We start from the raw sequence: 18,516 nt of genomic DNA on the forward strand, positions 1-18,516 counted from the left end.
ATCAAATGACAAACACATTAGAAAGCCTTAAAAACAGAATGGGTGAAGCAGAAGAGAGAATATCGGACTTAGAAGATAGAGCACAGGAAAACATACAGTCAAACCAAAGAAAAGAAGAGGAAATTAGAAACCTAAAAAATATTGTTGGGAATCTACAGGATACTATTAAAAAAACCAACATTCGAGTTCTAGGAGTTCCTGAAGGCATGGAGAGAGAGAAAGGATTGGAAGGCCTTTTTAGTGAGATACTAGCAGAGAACTTTCCAGGTTTGGAGAAGGACAGAGATATCCTAGTACAGGAAGCTCATAGAACCCCCAATAAACATGACCAAAAGAGATCCTCACCACGACACGTGGTAATTAAACTTACCACAGTGAAACATAAAGAAAAGATCCTAAAATGTGCAAGAGAGAAACGTCAGATTACTCTCAGAGGATCTCCAATCAGACTCACAGCTGACTTCTCATCAGAAACCCTACAAGCTAGGAGAGAATGGCGAGACATAGCACAGGTGCTAAGAGAGAAAAATTGCCAGCCCAGAATATTATATCCTGCCAAGCTCTCATTTGTGAATGAAGGTGAAATAAAGACCTTTCATAGCAAACAGAAATTGAAAGACTTTGTGGCCACTCGTCCGGCCCTGCAAAAGATACTTAAAGATGTGCTACACTCAGAAACACAGAAACACGGCCATCAATATGAAAGAAGGGAAAGAAAGAACACCTACCAGTAAAAGAGCATGGGAAGTTCAAAGCATATACTAGAAAATATTTCCGGGAAAATGGCAGGGCAAAGTCACTACGTATCAATAGTCACATTGAACATTAATGGTCTGAATTCTTCAGTTAAAAGACACCGTTTAGCTGACTGGCTCACAGAACACAACCCAACTATTTGTTGCCTACAAGAAACACATCTCTCTAACAAAGAGGTATGCAGACTGAAAGTGAAAGGTTGGAAAAAGATATTCCATGCCAACAGAAACCAAAAAAAAGCAGGTGTAGCCATATTAATATCAGACAAAATAAACTTTAATACAAAAACTGTTAAGAGAGACAAAGAGGGACACTATATAATGATTAAGGGTTCAATTCAACAGGAAGATGTAACTATTATAAATGTATATGCACCTAATTACAGGGCACCGGTCTATTTAAAAGATATGTTAAGGGACTTAAAGGGAGATTTAGATTCCAATACAATAGTACTGGGGGACTTCAATACTCCACTCTCAGAAATAGACAGATCATCCGGACAGAAGATCAACAAGGAAACAGCAGATTTAATTGACACTATTGCCCAAATGGATCTAACAGATATCTACAGAACTTTCAACCCTACATCTACAGACTTCACATTCTTCTCAGCAGCGCATGGAACCTTCTCTAGGATTGACCACATACTAGGCCATAAAGCAAGTCTCAGCAAATTTAAAAGAATTAGAATCATACCATGCAGCTTCTCAGACCACAGCGGGATGAAGCTGGAAATTAGCAACTCAGGAAACCCCAGAAAGTATGCAAACACATGGAGACTGAACAACATGCTCCTGAATGAACACTGGGTCATTCAAGAAATCAAAAGAGAAATCAAAAACTTTCTGGAAGTAAATGAAGACAACAACACAACATATCAAAACTTATGGGATACAGCAAAAGCAGTATTGAGAGGCAAATTTATAGCAATAGGTGCCTATACCAAGAAATTGGAAAGGTACCAAATAAATGAGCTTTCAGCGCACCTCAAGGACCTAGAAAAACTGCAGCAAACCAAACCCAAATCTAGTAGGAGAAGAGAAATAATTAAAACCAGAGAAGAAATTAACAGGATTGAATCCAAAAAAACATTACAAAAAATCAGCCAAGCGAGGAGTTGGTTTTTTGAAAAAATAAACAAAATTGACACCCCATTGGCCCAACTAACTAAAAAAAGAAAAGACCCAAATCAATAAAATCAGAGATGAAAAAGGAAACGTAACAACAGACACCACAGAAATAAAAAGAATCATCAGAAATTACTACAAGGACCTGTATGCCAGCAAACAGGAAAACCTATCAGAAATGGATAGATTCCTGGACACATGCAATCTACCAAAATTGAACCATGAAGACATCGAAAACCTAAATAGACCCATAACTGAAACAGAAATTGAAACAGTAATAAAGGCCCTCCCAACAAAGAAAAGCCCAGGACCAGATGGATTCACTGCTGAATTCTACCAGACATTTAAAGAAGAACTAATCCCATTTCTTCTCAAACTATTCAGAACAATCGAAAAAGAGGGAATCCTCCCAAATTCTTTCTATGAAGCCAGCATCACCTTAATCCCTAAGCCAGAGAAAGATGCAGCACTGAAAGAAAATTACAGACCAATATCCCTGATGAACATAGACGCAAAAATCCTCAATAAAATTCTGGCCAATAGAATACAACAACACATCAGGAAAATCATCCACCCAGACCAAGTGGGATTCATCCCTGGTATGCAGGGATGGTTCAGCATTCGCAAATCAATCAATGTGATTCACCACATTAACAGACTGCAGAAGAAAAACCATATGATTATCTCAATTGATGCAGAGAAAGCATTTGATAAAATTCAACACCCTTTCATGATGAAAACTCTAAGCAAATTGGGTATAGAAGGAACATTCCTCAATATAATCAAAGCAATTTATAAAAAACCCACAGCCAGCATCCTATTGAATGGGGAAAAGTTGGAAGCATTTCCACTGAAATCTGGCACCAGGCAGGGATGCCCACTCTCACCACTGCTATTTAACATAGTTCTGGAAGTTTTAGCCAGAGCCATCAGACAAGAAAAAGAAATCAAAGGAATACAAATCAAGAAGGAAGAAGTCAAACTATCCCTCTTTGCAGACGATATGATTCTGTACTTAGAGGATCCAAAGAACTCTACTAAGAGACTATTGGAACTCATAGAGGAGTTTGGCAAAGTGGCAGGATATAAAATCAATGCACAAAAATCAACAGCCTTTGTATACACAAGCAATGCCATGACTGAGAAAGAGCTGCTAAGATCAATCCCATTCACAATAGCTACAAAAACAATCAAATACCTTGGAATAAACTTAACCAAGGACGTTAAAGATCTCTACGATGAAAATTACAAAACCTTAAAGAAAGAAATAGAAGAGGATACCAAAAAATGGAAAAATCTTCCATGCTCATGGATTGGAAGAATCAACATCATCAAAATGTCCATTCTCCCAAAAGCAATTTATAGATTCAATGCAATCCCAATCAAGATACCAAAGACATTCTTCGCAGATCTAGAAAAAATGATGCTGAAATTCATATGGAGGCACAAGAGACCTCGAATAGCTAAAGCAATCTTGTACAACAAAAACAAAGCCGGAGGCATCACAATACCAGACTTCAGGACATACTACAGGGCAGTTGTAATCAAAACAGCATGGTACTGGTACAGAAACAGATGGATAGACCAATGGAACAGAATTGAAACACCAGAAATCAACCCAAACATCTACAGCCAACTTATATTTGATCAAGGATCTAAAACTAATTCCTGGAGCAAGGACAGTCTATTCAATAAATGGTGCTGGGAAAACTGGATTTCCACGTGCAGAAGCATGAAGCAAGACCCCTACCTTACACCTTACACAAAAATCCACTCAACGTGGATTAAAGACCTAAATCTACGTCCTGACACCATTAAGTTATTAGAGAACATTGGAGAAACCCTTCAAGATATTGGCACAGGCAAAGAATTTCTGGAAAAGACCCGGGAGGCACAGGCAGTCAAAGCCAAAATCAACTATTGGGATTGCATCAAATTGAGAAGTTTCTGTACTGCAAAAGAAACAGTCAAGAGAGTGAAGAGACAACCGACAGAATGGGAAAAAATATTTGCAAACTATGCAACAGATAAAGGGTTAATAACCAGAATCTACAAAGAGATCAAGAAACTCCACAAAAACAAAACCAACAACCCACTTAAGAGATGGGCCAAGGACTTCAATAGACATTTTTCAAAAGAGGAAATCCAAATGGCCAACAGGCACATGAAAAAATGTTCAAGGTCACTAGCAATCAGGGAAATGCAAATCAAAACCACAATGAGGTTTCACCTCACCCCGGTTAGAATGGCTCACATACAGAAATCTACCAACAACAGATGCTGGCGAGGATGTGGGGAAAAAGGGACACTAACCCACTGTTGGTGGGAATGCAAACTGGTCAAGCCACTATGGAAATCAGTCTGGAGATTCCTCAGAAACCTGAAGATAACCCTACCGTTCGACCCAGCCATCCCACTCCTTGGAATTTACCCAAAGGAGTTTAAATTGATAAACAAAAAAGTGGTCTGCACCCTAATGTTTATTGCAGCACAATTCACAATAGCTAAGACCTGGAACCAACCTAAATGCCCATCAATGGTAGACTGGATAAAGAAATTATGGGATATGTATTCTTTAGAATACTATACCGCAGTAAGAAACAACGAAATCCAGTCATTTGCAACAAAATGGAGGAATCTGGAACACATCATGCTGAGTGAAGTAAGCCAGTCCCAAAGGGACAAATACCATATGTTCTCCCTGATCGGTGACAACTGACTGAACACCAAAAAGGAAACCTCCTGAAGTGAAATGGACACTATGAGAAATGGTGACTTGATCAGCATAGCCCTGACTGCTAATGGACAACTTAATACATTATCCCTCACAGTATTTTTTTTTTGTCTGTTCTACTTAATATGACTGGTTTAATTCTGTAATTATCACACAGTTATTCTTAAGTGTTGAAAATTAACTGAAATGTGATCCCTGTTAAACATAAGAGTGGGAATAAGAGAGGGAAGAGATGCATAATTTGGGGCATGCTCGGGCTGACTTGCCCCAATTGGTAGAGTTGGAAACATACCAGGGGATTCCAATTCAATCCCATCAAGGTGGCATGTGCGAATGCCATCTCACTACTCCAAGTGATCAATTTCAGTTCACAATTGATCATAATGAAAGGACTAAGAGTCAAAGGGAGCACATAAACAAGTCTAGTATCTGCTAACACCAACCGATAGAATAAATAAAGGGGAGAGTGATCCAACATGGGAAGTGAGATACTCAGCAGACTCATAGAATGGCGGATGTCAGAAATAGCACTCTGGCCTCAGAATCAGCCCTAAAGGCACTCGGATCTGGCTGAAAAGCCCATGAGAGTATTTCAGGCACGGAAAGCCAAGACACTCTGGCAAAAAGATCTCTGTGAGTGAGATCCCAGTGGAAAGAACAGGTCTTCAAAGAGGGAGGTGCCTTTCTCTGAAGGGAGGAGAGAACCTCCACTTTGACTATGACCATGTCTAAACAAGATAAGAGTCGGAGAACTCAAGGGGCTTCCATAGCCTTGGAAACTCATAACTGGTGCATAGGGAGATTACTGATGCCATAAACAGGAGTGTCAATTGGTAAAGTCAACAACAGGAGTCACTGTGCACTTACTCCTCATGTAGGATCTCTGTCCTTAACGTGCTGTACACTGAGGCTTAATGCTATAACGAGTACTCAAACAGTATATTTCACTTTGTGTTTCTATGGGGGTGCAAACGACTGAAATCTTTACTTAATGTACACTAAACTGATCTTCTGTAAAAAAAAAAGAAAGAAATTATCAATTCCCAACTTGACTCTCACTGGGATTAAACATGACAATAGGTCTGATCTGATTTCATCATCATTTAAAAAAAATCATCTATTATTTTTCACTTTATGTTTCTGTGTGGGAGCAAACTGTTGAAATACTTACTTAAGGTATACTAAGCTGATCTGTATATTAAGATAATCGAAAATGAATCTTGATGTGAATGGAAGGGGAGAGGGAGTGGGAAAGGGGAGGGTTGTGGGTGGGAGGGACGGTATGGGGGGGGAAGCCATTGTAACACATGAGTCGTACTTTGGAAATTTATATTCATTAAATAAAAGATAAAAAAAAAAAGAAAATTAACTGAAATGTGATCCCTGTTAAACATAAGAGTGGGAATAAGAGAGGGAAGAGATGTGTAATTTGGGGCATGCTCGGGCTGACTTGCCCCAATTGGTAGAGTTGGAAACATACCAGGGGATTCCAATTCAATCCCATCAAGGTGGCATGTGCCAATGCCATCTCACTACTGCAAGTGATCAATTTCAGTTCACAATTGATCATAATGAAAGGACTAAGAGTCAAAGGGAGCACATAAACAAGTCTAGTATCTGCTAACACCAACCGATAGAATAAATAAAGGGGAGAGTGATCCAACATGGGAAGTGAGATACTCAGCAGACTCATAGAATGGCGGATGTCCTAAATAGCACTCTGGCCTCAGAATCAGCCCTAAAGGCACTCGGATCTGGCTGAAAAGCCCATGAGAGTATTTCAGGCACGGAAAGCCAAGACACTCTGGCAAAAAGATCTCTGTGAGTGAGATCCCAGTGGAAAGAACAGGTCTTCAAAGAGGGAGGTGCCTTTCTCTGAAGGGAGGAGAGAACCTCCACTTTGACTATGACCATGTCTAAACAAGATAAGAGTCGGAGAACTCAAGGGGCTTCCATAGCCTTGGAAACTCATAACTGGTGCATAGGGAGATTACTGATGCCATAAACAGGAGTGTCAATTGGTAAAGTCAACAACAGGAGTCACTGTGCACTTACTCCTCATGTAGGATCTCTGTCCTTAACGTGCTGTACACTGAGGCTTAATGCTATAACGAGTACTCAAACAGTATATTTCACTTTGTGTTTCTATGGGGGTGCAAACGACTGAAATCTTTACTTAATGTACACTAAACTGATCTTCTGTAAAAAAAAAAAAAAAAAAAAAAAAAAAAAAAAAAGAAAGAAAGAAATTATCAATTCCCAACTTGACTCTCACTGGGATTAAACATGACAATAGGTCTGATCTGATTTCATCATCATTTAAAAAAAATCATCTATTATTTTTCACTTTATGTTTCTGTGTGGGAGCAAACTGTTGAAATACTTACTTAAGGTATACTAAGCTGATCTTCTGTATATTAAGATAATCGAAAATGAATCTTGATGTGAATGGAAGGGGAGAGGGAGTGGGAAAGGGGAGGGTTGTGGGTGGGAGGGACGGTATGGGGGGGAAGCCATTGTAACACATGAGTCGTACTTTGGAAATTTATATTCATTAAATAAAAGATTAAAAAAAAATAAAAAAAAATAAAAAGCCAGGAACTATAAAAAAAAAAAAAAACCAAGAAAGCACATTATTATCCCCCTTCAGAAATGAATGAATAACTGAAGCAGAGGATAAAAGCCTTGATGGAGGTTGGTCAGCTCATGTTTAGTAGAGTTGAGATTTCTACCCAGGCCTCCTTGGCTCCTGCTTAACATGGTAAGCCAATTCACAGCTTTTAACTTGGAGGATAAATTTATCAAGGGGTCTTTGGAAGGTGAAGGTTAGGTACTCTGGTCTGCATCTGACTCGTAAGTGTCCATGGTCACTGACTGAATCATCTGAGACATCATCACATCATCATTAACCCAGCCCAACCAGTGACAAAAACAGGACAACTCCTATCAAAATGGGACCAAAAAGCAAACAATACAAAATTCCAAATGGGAGAGAAATATCATAAACTTGGTTTCTCCTGACTCGGACTACTTACCAGTTAAAAAATGTCATTTGTTGCTTGGATCCGTACTCCTGACAGCCATAAGCAGCCGGTGGACACACAATGGCTCTCGTCCCTCCTGTGCCAAGGCAGATTGCTGACAGTGCCACATAAAACAGCCTGTTCCGCTCCTTTTTGGATAAATTGTTGATCACGTGGTGGCTGCCTATGTGGGAATCTTCCAGTGGGAAAGCAATGGCAGATAACAGAGCAGTGCCTGTAGATGGAGAGATAAAGGAGAATAGACACTGTTTAGCTAACACCAATTGAATCTCCAAATCTCATCCAAAATAAAGATTTTCCTCTACAAGTAACATCATTGTGAATGTACCTCAAAAAGTTCATACAAAATGGAACTTCAAAAAGTTTATTTTGAAAATTTTGAAGTACATGCATATGAGGAATCTTCAAAAAAGTTCATGAAAAATGCACATTATGAAGAAACAATACATGAATGTCAATATATTAGCATCAAATAAGCTTATCTTTTAATTTTTAATGGTTTTGAAGATTTATTTATTTATTTGAAAGTCCAAGTTATAGAGATAGAGGGAGAGACAGAGAGGCAGAGAGATTTTCCATCAGCTGGTTCACTCCCCAGATGGCTGCAACAGCTGGGGCTGGGCCAGACTGAAGCCAGGAGCCAGGTGCTTCATCCAGGTCTCCCACATGAGTACAGGGGCCTATGTGAGCCATCTTCTTCTGCTTTCCCAGGTTCATTAGCAGGGATCTGGATTGAAAGTGGAGCAGTCGAGACTTGAACCAGTGTTCATATGGGATGCCAGCTTCACAGCGATGGCTTTACCCACTGTGCCACAATGGCAGCTCTTAATTGTTTTTTAAAACTTTTTTTTTATTTGAGAGGAAGAGAGAGAGAGCACTTTCATTTGCTGGTTTACTCCTCAAATGCCCGAAATGGCTGAGGCTTTGCCAGATCAAAGCTGAGAGCTGGGAACTTATACCAGATCTCTCATGTGGGTGGCAGGAATCCAGTTACTTGAGCCATCCTGGGGTTTGCGTTGATAAGAAGCTGGAATTGGAAGCCAGAGCTGGGAATCTAACCCTGGTATTGTGATATGGGGTCTGGGCTCCTTACCTAGCATCTTGACTGCTAGGTCAAATGCTTGTTCTTATATCTTAATTTCATTTTTCCACAAACTTGTTGTAGTTCTCTGGAATGCACCTGACCTTTTAAAATATTCATGTTAATCATTGCAGTTGGGGGAATAGCCTAATTTTTTTAAGTGTAAAATTTCCTTTGGTGTATGTTTTAACTAATCCAAGGATTTTGTTTTTCCCTTAGTCCTACACTAGCTTTTCTCTGAGGATGTTTAACAGGTTATGTCCATTTTAACAAAATTCAAACAGTTCAGAAATGCACCAAACAAAATATCAAGATGTGTGTGCCCCCTTCCCTCCCTTCAGAGAAAACCACTGTTAATGAAGTTTATTTTTTCTTAATCAGTAGAGTGACAGAGCATCTCAGAAGCCTGTTAAATTCATTGAGAACATTAAATAACATTACAGTTAGTAGAGAACACAGCTTCTGTTTTCCTTTCCCAATTTTCTCTCTCCTGTTATTGCATTTCTTATATCTCTCATTTCTCATGAGGCTGGTGAGAGCCTTCTTTGCCACACATAGCTGTGAGAAGGCTGGGGAGGGAGGAGTTTGTGTTGAGAGACCAGTCCGGAGGAGGGCAATGCGTTCCTCACCTCCACTTCACAGACTGCTTTGCAACTTGCCTTGTGTAAAAGTTAACAATTTCATGCTTTTGCTAAACTCTAGATTGTGCAAAATATCTTACATGGTACATATTGTTTCATCTTGGAAAGACTTTGTGATGTCAGGGAACAGATTATCTTTCCTATTTTTTTTGTTTTTGTTTATGTTTTAAAAAAATTTTCAGTGAGGTTAAGGAACTAATTGAATATGACCTTCAGAGCAACCAGGATAAAATCTTTCCTTCTTGCTCTTCTTATCATTAAGGGATCAGATCATCAAGTGTTTTTACTTTTGTTTTGTTTTGTTTGGAAATAGTATTTTCCTCTGTTAGATTACAACAGTAGAAATTTTTAAAGATGCATATGGCCTATCACTTAAGATGATGGTTAAAATGCCCTCTTCCCACATCAGAGTGCCTGACTTCAAGTGCTGGCTCTGCTCCTGATTCTAACTTCCTGCTAGGGAAGACCCCCAGGAGGCAACAGGGCATGGCTCAGCTAGTTGGGTCCTTGCCATCTATGTGGGAGACTCTGAATGAATTGCTGGCTACAAGTTTTGGCCTGGCCAAGCCTTGGCTATTTTAGGCTTTGGGGGAGTGAACCAGCAGATGGAAATTCTCTCTAACTCTCTGTCTCTCACATTAAAAAAAAAAAAATCGAGAATACAGGCAAACACCCAGAATGATACAAAATGTCTTTAATGTCATGATCTAGAGAGATAAACTTAACCATGTATTATACTTTCATGAATATGTGAAGGTACTTCACAGTATTTGTGGAAAATTAAGTTAAAAGATGAATTTATTTTAATGCAAACAGTTTTTGAAATCCATGCACAGCTTTTCCACATACTTTCTAGAGACCGCACAAATGTGTATATTTCAAAGTGTTTTTGCATCAAAATGAATCTATCTTTTATTACTATTTTTCAGAAACTTTTTGAAGTGATCTTGTATTTTATTTAATTAACAAATGGACATTACACTGCTGATTCTTTTTAGCATAATCAAGTAATATGTATAATTTGAAATATCTAAAATTTTTAGTTATTTGTTTATCTTTATTTATTTGAAAGTTGGATTTACACAAAAAGAGGGAGACACAAAGAGATCTTCCATATGCTGGTTCACTCTCAAGGTGGCTGCAACAGCTGCGACTGGATCAGGCTGAAGCTGGGATCCAAGAACTTCACCTGGATCTCCCACGTGGGTGGCAGGAGCCCAGTCAATTGGGTCATCTTCTGCTGCTTTCCAAGCCGTTAACTGGGGACTGGGTTGGAAGTGGAGCTGCTGGGACACTAACCGGCTCCCACATGGGATGCCAGCAGGCAGTGGCTTTACCTGCTATGCCACAATGTCGGCCATATTTATTTATTTTGAAAGGTAGAGGTATCCCATCTGTTAGGCTGCTTCCCAAACGCCCACAACATCTGGGGCTAGGCCAGGCTGAAACCACAAGCTTGGAATTCATCTGGGTCTCCTATGTAGGTGGCAGGAACCCATTCACTTGAACCCATTCACCTGCTTCCTCCCAGGGTACTTGTTAGCAGGAAGCTGAGTCAGGAGCAGAGTTGGGAATCGAAGCATATCAGGGACACTGATATGGCATGCTGTGTTCAAAGTGATTCAACCCCTGTGCCAAATGTCCACCTCCAGTTTTAAGTATATTTATATATTCTCAAGATTATTTCTAATGATCATCTGAGATTCATAATGTGTTTTACAATCCCTATTTATTGTAAATGAGTATTGCACAAATATCCTGACACATTAATTTTGCATTTATTTTTATTATTTCCTTAACCTTAGTTCTTAATCAAAGGCATTGATATTTTTATGGCTTTTTCATGCCACTGGCAAATATTCTTTAGAAATATAACAGTTTAATCTCCCACCATCATTGTGTGAGTAAATTCATTGAATTAGTTGTCATCATTAATTTTTCTGTTTTGCCAATGTAATTAGTTTAAAAATAGCTTCTCCATGTTAATTTTGTTCCCTATTTTATTAACTTGGCATTAACATTATTTGGTATTTTTCAAATATGGTTGTTCTATGTGGTTAGTTTTCTCAATTAGACTATTAAGTTCTTTATAGATAAAAACTGGATCTAATGCTTCCAGCATCCCTCTAGGGGCTTTCACAAGGTGAAGAATATGTGCACTCCATAGTTATTTGGTAACAGATTGATTTGTTATGAGCATGAGCCCTTAAATTAGTTTGTTTGAAACATTTCTTTTCAAGGTTAGCCAGATATGGAACTCTGTTTTCTCCCCACACTTTGTCTTCTCCTCTCAAAGTGTTTTGTGAAGCCTGGGTAGGCAAAGGGGTAACCACAGAGGGTGGTACAGGAACTTACTTCATGCAGCAACCATTCATTCAAGAGCAAGGCACTTTCAGTCTATGCGGTACCTTTGCATAAGTTAGAAAGGCACCTTACTTTCATCTTCAGACAAAATGTCATAATAATGCCTGTTTTGTTCGATCAAAATTGTATTTCTCTCTGCTATAAAATTGATGTCACAAAAACATAAACCTATGACATAGGTGATATAAAGTCTCCTCTTTTATGTGTGGCATTGTGTACTGCATAATCAGTGTGTCTGCATTTGGCAGCTCTGTATAAAGCGCGTCAGTGTGTCATACACTGTATAGGACATGTGGGCCCTCTGATTCTTCTCTTTAGTAGCTAATGAGTTCATCGGAGAAGTGAAACATGCAGTGGACAATGACATTGAAGTAGCAAATGCAATCATATGCTATGATCAGGGTGTTTTGAATGCAGAGAAGTTAGCAATAAACATGATATGGGACTTGAAAGAAGAAAAGGAGTTTTAATGTCTTGAATATTGGATGGGAAGATTAGGAATGGTGACAGTGTCAGGCAGAGGGAAAAGCATGTTTGAGATCAGAAAAGTTGAGAAGTAGGCAAGGAGAAATTTGGCATGGATAGGTCATGTATTGAAAGAGAAGTCTGCAGAGGTGAATATGGAGTGAATTTGGAAAGTTCTTGCAAGCTAACTTAAAACATTTGGGCTTAATATTTTTGGGATTATAAAGCCGGTACCTAGATTTATTTCCTGAATGTCAATGTTGATATAATGGTGTAGTCAGACTGGCAAAAAGCAGCCTAGGGAGCAGGCCTTTGTAATGGTCAGGTTGAGAAAAACTGGGCTGTGAGAAGATGCTGTAGCATTTAGACAGAAAAGACATTTCTGTTAGAACTTCTGATATTTAGTATCTGTCTGGAATTTCATGGCAGATGTGATCTAGGGATACAAAGAAATAACTTAGTAGGAAAATGCGTGGATATGGAGTTGGCTTTGCACTTTTGTTTGCCAAATTCCAAAGTTGGGACTTTCCTTCCTGGTCTGACAACTTACCTTGGAATTTAATTTTTAAAAAATGTATTTGAGAGGTGGGTGTTGTGGTACAGCAGGTTAAGCTGCAACTTGAGACTACAACATCCCATATCAGAGTGCTGGTTTGAGTTCTGGCTTCTCTGCTTTCAATCCAGCTTCCTGCTAATGCACTGGGAAGGCAACAGATGATGTGTTAAGCACTTGGGCCCTCTGATCCCCGTGTGGGAGACCTGGAAAGAGTTCTGGGCTCCTGGCTTCAGCCTGGCCCAGCCCTGACTGTTTCTAGAGAAATTTGGGGAGTAAAACAGAAGATGGAAGAGCTAGTGCTCACACTTGTTCTCTCTCTCTCTCTCTCTCTCTCCCTTTCCCTCTTTTTTCCTCTCTCTCTCTCTTTTCATACTCCTTTCAGTATCTGAAAATAAACATTTAAAAACATTATTTGAGAGAGAGAGAGAGAGAGAGAGAGAGATCCCATCCTTGTCCTGGCCACAACTGTTGCAGCTGGGCTTGGCCCGGGACCAGGACCAGGACCAGGACCAGGATAGGGAGCACAATCCAGGTCTCGCACATGATTGGCAGGAACTCAATTACTTGAGCCATCACTTGATGCCTCCCGGAGTTCACATTGGTGGGAACCAAGCCCAGGTTCTTTGATACAGGATATGGATGGATATCTGAACCATTAAGCTAAAGCTTGCTTCCTTGCCCAGGAATTTAAGACTGATAGGAATTAACATGTTAAAGAAGTTACCAAATGCTACTGATGTAGCCTCTTACTAAGTTAAGGAGAATGAATTACTGAGGTCTTTGCTTAAATGTTTTCTCATCAGAAATAATTCTCTGATACAAAATAGCAAGCCTATCACTGTTCATTCCATCCTATCCCCTTTCTCAGATTTATTTTTCATCTTAATACTTACTACCATCTGTCATAGTCTATTTACTTGTTCATATTCTCTCTTCCCTCACCACAAAGTCACCTTCAGCCAAGAACAGAGTACTTTCCTCCCTGCTGCATCCTTAAAAACTTGCAATAATCCTGGTGCTGAGTGATCAAGTGGAAATAATTGCGGAATGATGACTGAGTATTTGCCATTCAGCAACTTAGTTTTTATTTCACGGTACTTAAGCAGAGAAGTGTACAAGTTCGAATCTCACTCTAACAAATTCCCTGAACACCAGTGCCCTATAGCTGTATACTCTGTTGGGTCCCTGATATTTGTCCATTGCTTCCCCATCAGTTGCCCCCACCACAGGCATTCTAGCTGCACTTGTCATTATTGGTGGACAGCATATTACCTTGACAAGTTCTCAGCTCAGCTCTTGGAGTTAATTTTTCTTCCCCTATCATATTTATACCTTTGTTTAGTTGCCAAGTTTTTAAAAATAGTTCTCACAGGTTTTCTCCTGAACTGGCACTTCTCTATTGCTTAGGCCATCATTCTGTGATTTTTCTGGTTTCTATCTAACCTCTTTCTGTAGCTGTTCATCCTGTTTATTGAAGAAAAGCATTTCTCAAATATTATTTCCATCATATCTTCCGAGATTTCTTGTACAAGAAGAATAATTTGAACTTTGCAGTTTAAAATTCTAGCCTATTGCAGATCAAACTATCTTGATATTCTCCCCAGCATTATTCACTCCCAATCACCTCACTCCCAACTTTTGCAGGTATATTTATTTTTCTGTATATAAAGTAGCATACTGTAGTGTATGGACTCACTTATTTTTTAAAGCATATAGATATAGAAGTCATTCTCTAATATGCAATCTTAATTACTATATGATTAATTAGACTACCTTTTCTGAATAATTCTACATGAACTTTGAAAATGTTTTTAGCACATTTTATCTTAGTTGTGAAACAAATGGATTTTGTTTTGCATAGAGTTTACTGTAAATATGGGCTTGGAAGAGAAAGGGGGTACAGAGGGCAGAGGAGTACAGAGGACAGACATGTAAGCAAATAGGTATTGTAGAACATAGTAAGTGCAGTGACACAGGTCTCAAAAATTCCCTAAAACATACATATTTACTAACATATTTCAAGTAATAGGAGATCAAAATAAATTTAAGCAGCATTCTTACTTCATTGATCACATTTTATGCTAAGATCAAAATGGGAATAACAGAAATAAAAATATTAAGGCAAAAATATTCAATTAAGTTGCAAAACAATCCAACCAGTAAAGCACACTTACCTAGAAAATGTAGAAATAGGCAAATATACACCAGCTTGTGTCTTCCCAAAGAGACATCAGCAAGCCATCCAGCCAGCACTGGGGTGAGTATGGAAGTTCCAATGAAACACAAGTTCAGTATGGCTGCCTGGTAATTGTGATAGCCAAGCTTGACAGTGCAAAATGGGACCATGTTGCAGACAATTTCAAAGAAAGTAAACGTCTCACACAGGTCCACCAAAAGCAAGCAAACCCAAACCTGAATTTTTTTCACAGAGTGTGATGAAGAGAAACAACCTATATGTCTTACAGTTGTCTCCTTTTCAATGCTGTGATTGAAGAGTATTTTCTCATCGATTATTGTAAAGTCTGTATTAGACATGACTACCTTCCTTGGGAATAACTTGTGTTAGTAGTTAGAACTTGACGGTTTTTACCCCTGCCCCTCTAATGAAAAAATAAGTAAGACTGTTGCTTTGAATGTCACATCTCCATGCTAAAACTTTGTAAGGTCTTTTGCAGATTGATGTTGTTCATTCTGATGATCCAGGAGCACAGGAGAGAAGATACAGGTTATTTGGACATTCATGGTAGCTCAATGTAGCCAAATCTGATTTGTTTGTTTAATTACTTAGAGACTAAATTAGGCTATTCCTCCAAAATTATATTGAATTACATGAATCCAGTTGCATATGTGTGGAAACTCATCTGCCTCATGCTGATAAAATTTTAAATACTGAGACAGAAGATGCAGTTTTTCAGTAGAATTTGAGCATTAGATCAAGAAATAATTTGAGTCTAATAATTTCTGATATTTTAATTAAACAAGCCAGAACACTGCCAAGAGATAAAGCGCAAAGGAAATCTGTTTTGAGAGGGCAGAGTACCTTATCATTATTACATTTCTTGTTATTTTTGGTTGGGATTCTGATAAGAAAGTTAATTAGGTAACAAAAGTGCTAGTACATTTAGGTAACAAGCAGAGTTTACAAGAAAGTAATTTAAGTGCACTAATGAAAGGAGAAAATATTAAGCAAAACCTTGCTTCCTTTAAGTTGACCCTATGCTTGTAGAACAGTCTCTCAGAGGAAATCAGAATCAAAAGGCACTATTTGACTCCCTTATTATTAATCAGCAGTCAGGGATACAGCAATCAGCCTACACATGCTTCAGGGAATATTGAATCTGGTATCACCCTGACCCTCCAGCTGGGTGAATGTATGTTAGCATTTTATTTTGGAAGCAAGGGGGTACCAATTAAGCTAAGAAGCAGCAGCAGCAAAAGAGAACACTTTAACATTTGGGAGTTTAGTTGCAAGGACATAGGAAGGAGAGGGAATGGAACTGTTGAGCCAAAGTCATAATGATCCAACACATGACTATGGGGATGTTATATTCTCTTATTGTGTCTGATTCTCATCGTTTGTCCCTGGAGATTGGTAGCAGAACACCATCTTTGATCACTTCTTATAGCATCACTACAAGGTTAACGAGACTGTCTTTTTTCTTGGGTAGAATGATCATGCAATTGATTTTTGAAAATTGGATACTTTTGTGAGTAAAGTGATGCTATTTATAGTTACTTCTGAAAAACCACTATAATCCAGGATTATCCAGGACAAACTCCAACGTGTGGTCACCCTACCTTTGTGGAATGATTCCCATCTAAACAAGCATATGATGGGGCTGTCAACCTAGGTATTCCTTTTCTTCTGGACAGAGGGGCCAATACATGGCTTGGGAAAGTTCTTTTATTTTTCTTCTCTGGAGTTTTAATCTCTAGTGGAATGACTCAAGAGTGGACATGGTGGAAGCTGAGTCATTGCTCAAAAAGGATTGGTCATGAGACCTTGGTGGAGAACTCAGCACCCTGGTTCTTACTCTGTTGGAGGCAGGACTACTTGGTCCTTCTGCAAAAGACTCATATGATTCTAATCTATTTTTGTTTGGTCACATTTGGTTTCCTTAACTTCCAAAAAACCCTAACTGATACCTTGCTGTTTTTCTTGCCCCAGATGCAATGGAAAGTATTTGCTAGCCTCTGCTAACATAAGTAGCCACTGACAAAGTGTTTCTGCAGTGTCATTTCCTGAGGACCTGATGAAGATCTTGTTTGAATTCTTTAACCCCTCTGTATTCTTTTTCCTCGTGGAGGCCACAGGTGGTAGGACCTGTGGTTTGGAGGTAGTTGAGTTGGTGACAATAACAGCGTTTGTTTTCTTTGAAGGAGCTATTTTTAACTCTTCAAAAGAGTCACCTAATCAAAAATAAAATTTGTTTGAGTTATCTGAGTGGGAGGGGCAGTATTTTAGTAAAGATAAAATAATTAGCAAAAAGGGCATTCATTGAATTGAGAGTAGGAGAACTACATACTCTTGACCCTGTACTACTTATAGAAAATTCTTTTTTGTCTATAAGCCTATTAATTACATGAGCTGCAAATAATACAATACAGTGTAACTGACTTCAGAAGGTCACTTCTGAAGCTTGATTTAGAAAAGGACTGATAAAATGTCAAGGATCTTACAGGGGAATGCCTTTGTTATTACTTGCTCCTATGTTCCTTTGTTTAAAGAAGTCTTGAGAGAGAGGGAGGGAGGGAGGGAGGGAGAGAGAGAAGCTAACTGCCCCTCAATAGCTGGGGCTGGGCCAGGGCCAAAGCCAGGAGTAGAGAAATCAATTCAAATGTCTCCTGTGGGCAACAGGGACCCAATTACTTGAGCCATCACCTGCTATTTCCCAGGGTCTACATCAGCAGGAAGCTGGAATCAGGAGCAGGCTTCAGGAATGGGCATTTTAACCAATGTCTTAACTGCTGGGCTAAACACCCACCCCCTATTCCTGTATTTTCTAGCTGCTATAACCAAAGAGCCAAAGAGAAATGTCAGGGAACTATCTCCAAGTTCCAGTTTGCACAAAAAATGGAAGCAAGGAGCGACAGATCCTACTGAATAGAGTTGAAGCAATCGAAAAACATCTCCTTATTTGCCATTTCCCACTGCCTGTGAAGCTGGCATCCATATCAGAGTGCTGGTTCAAGTCCTGGCTATTCTACTTCCACACTAGCTCTCTACTAATACACCTGGGAAAGCAGCAGAAGATGGCCCAAGTACTTGGGCCCCTGACATGCATGTGAAAAAGCAGCTAGATGGAGTTCCCTGCTCCTGACTTCAGCTTGGTTCAGCCCTGGCTGTTGAAGCCTTTTGGGGAGTGAACCAACAGAAAGAAGATACATACACAAACACACACATACACACACACACATACACACATACATACACACAGTGAAAGCGGGGGAGAAGGAAGAGAGAGAAGAGTTCCTATCCACTAGTTCCCTCCCTCTGCCCAGGCCAAAATCAGGAGCTAGAAACTAAATCCAGGTCTCCTACTTTGGTGGCAGGAACTCAATCACTTAAGCCTTCACTGCTGCCTCTTAGAGTCTACATTACCAGGAAGCTGGAGTTAGGAGTCAGAGCCAGGAATTGAACTCAGATACCCTAATGCAGGACATCTGTATGTTAACTAGCATCCTAACCATTTGGCTAAACAGCACACTTTTACATTTTTATTTGTATTTTCAGAATAACTTTTCATA

The 18,516-nt window shown here is 39.3% G+C and overlaps 1 protein-coding gene across 1 annotated transcript in view; it reads right to left on the reverse strand.

Moving 5' to 3' along the window:
- Positions 1–15,303, reverse strand: part of SLC15A5 (solute carrier family 15 member 5) — a 106,472-nt gene extending 91,169 nt beyond the window's left edge. The window contains exons 1-2 of the mRNA XM_002712626.4: positions 14,943–15,303; positions 7,653–7,875 (exon numbers count right to left, since the gene is read on the reverse strand). Of these exons, the coding sequence (XP_002712672.3) occupies positions 7,653–7,875; positions 14,943–15,303 (584 nt within the window). The remainder of the gene's footprint in view (positions 1–7,652; positions 7,876–14,942) is intronic.
- Positions 15,304–18,516: the final 3,213 nt, after the last annotated feature.

The sequence above is a fragment of the Oryctolagus cuniculus genome, chromosome 9 (assembly GCF_051225735.1).
Source record: "Oryctolagus cuniculus isolate XC-2025 breed Fujian yellow rabbit chromosome 9, ASM5122573v1, whole genome shotgun sequence".
Classification (NCBI taxonomy): domain Eukaryota; kingdom Metazoa; phylum Chordata; class Mammalia; order Lagomorpha; family Leporidae; genus Oryctolagus; species Oryctolagus cuniculus.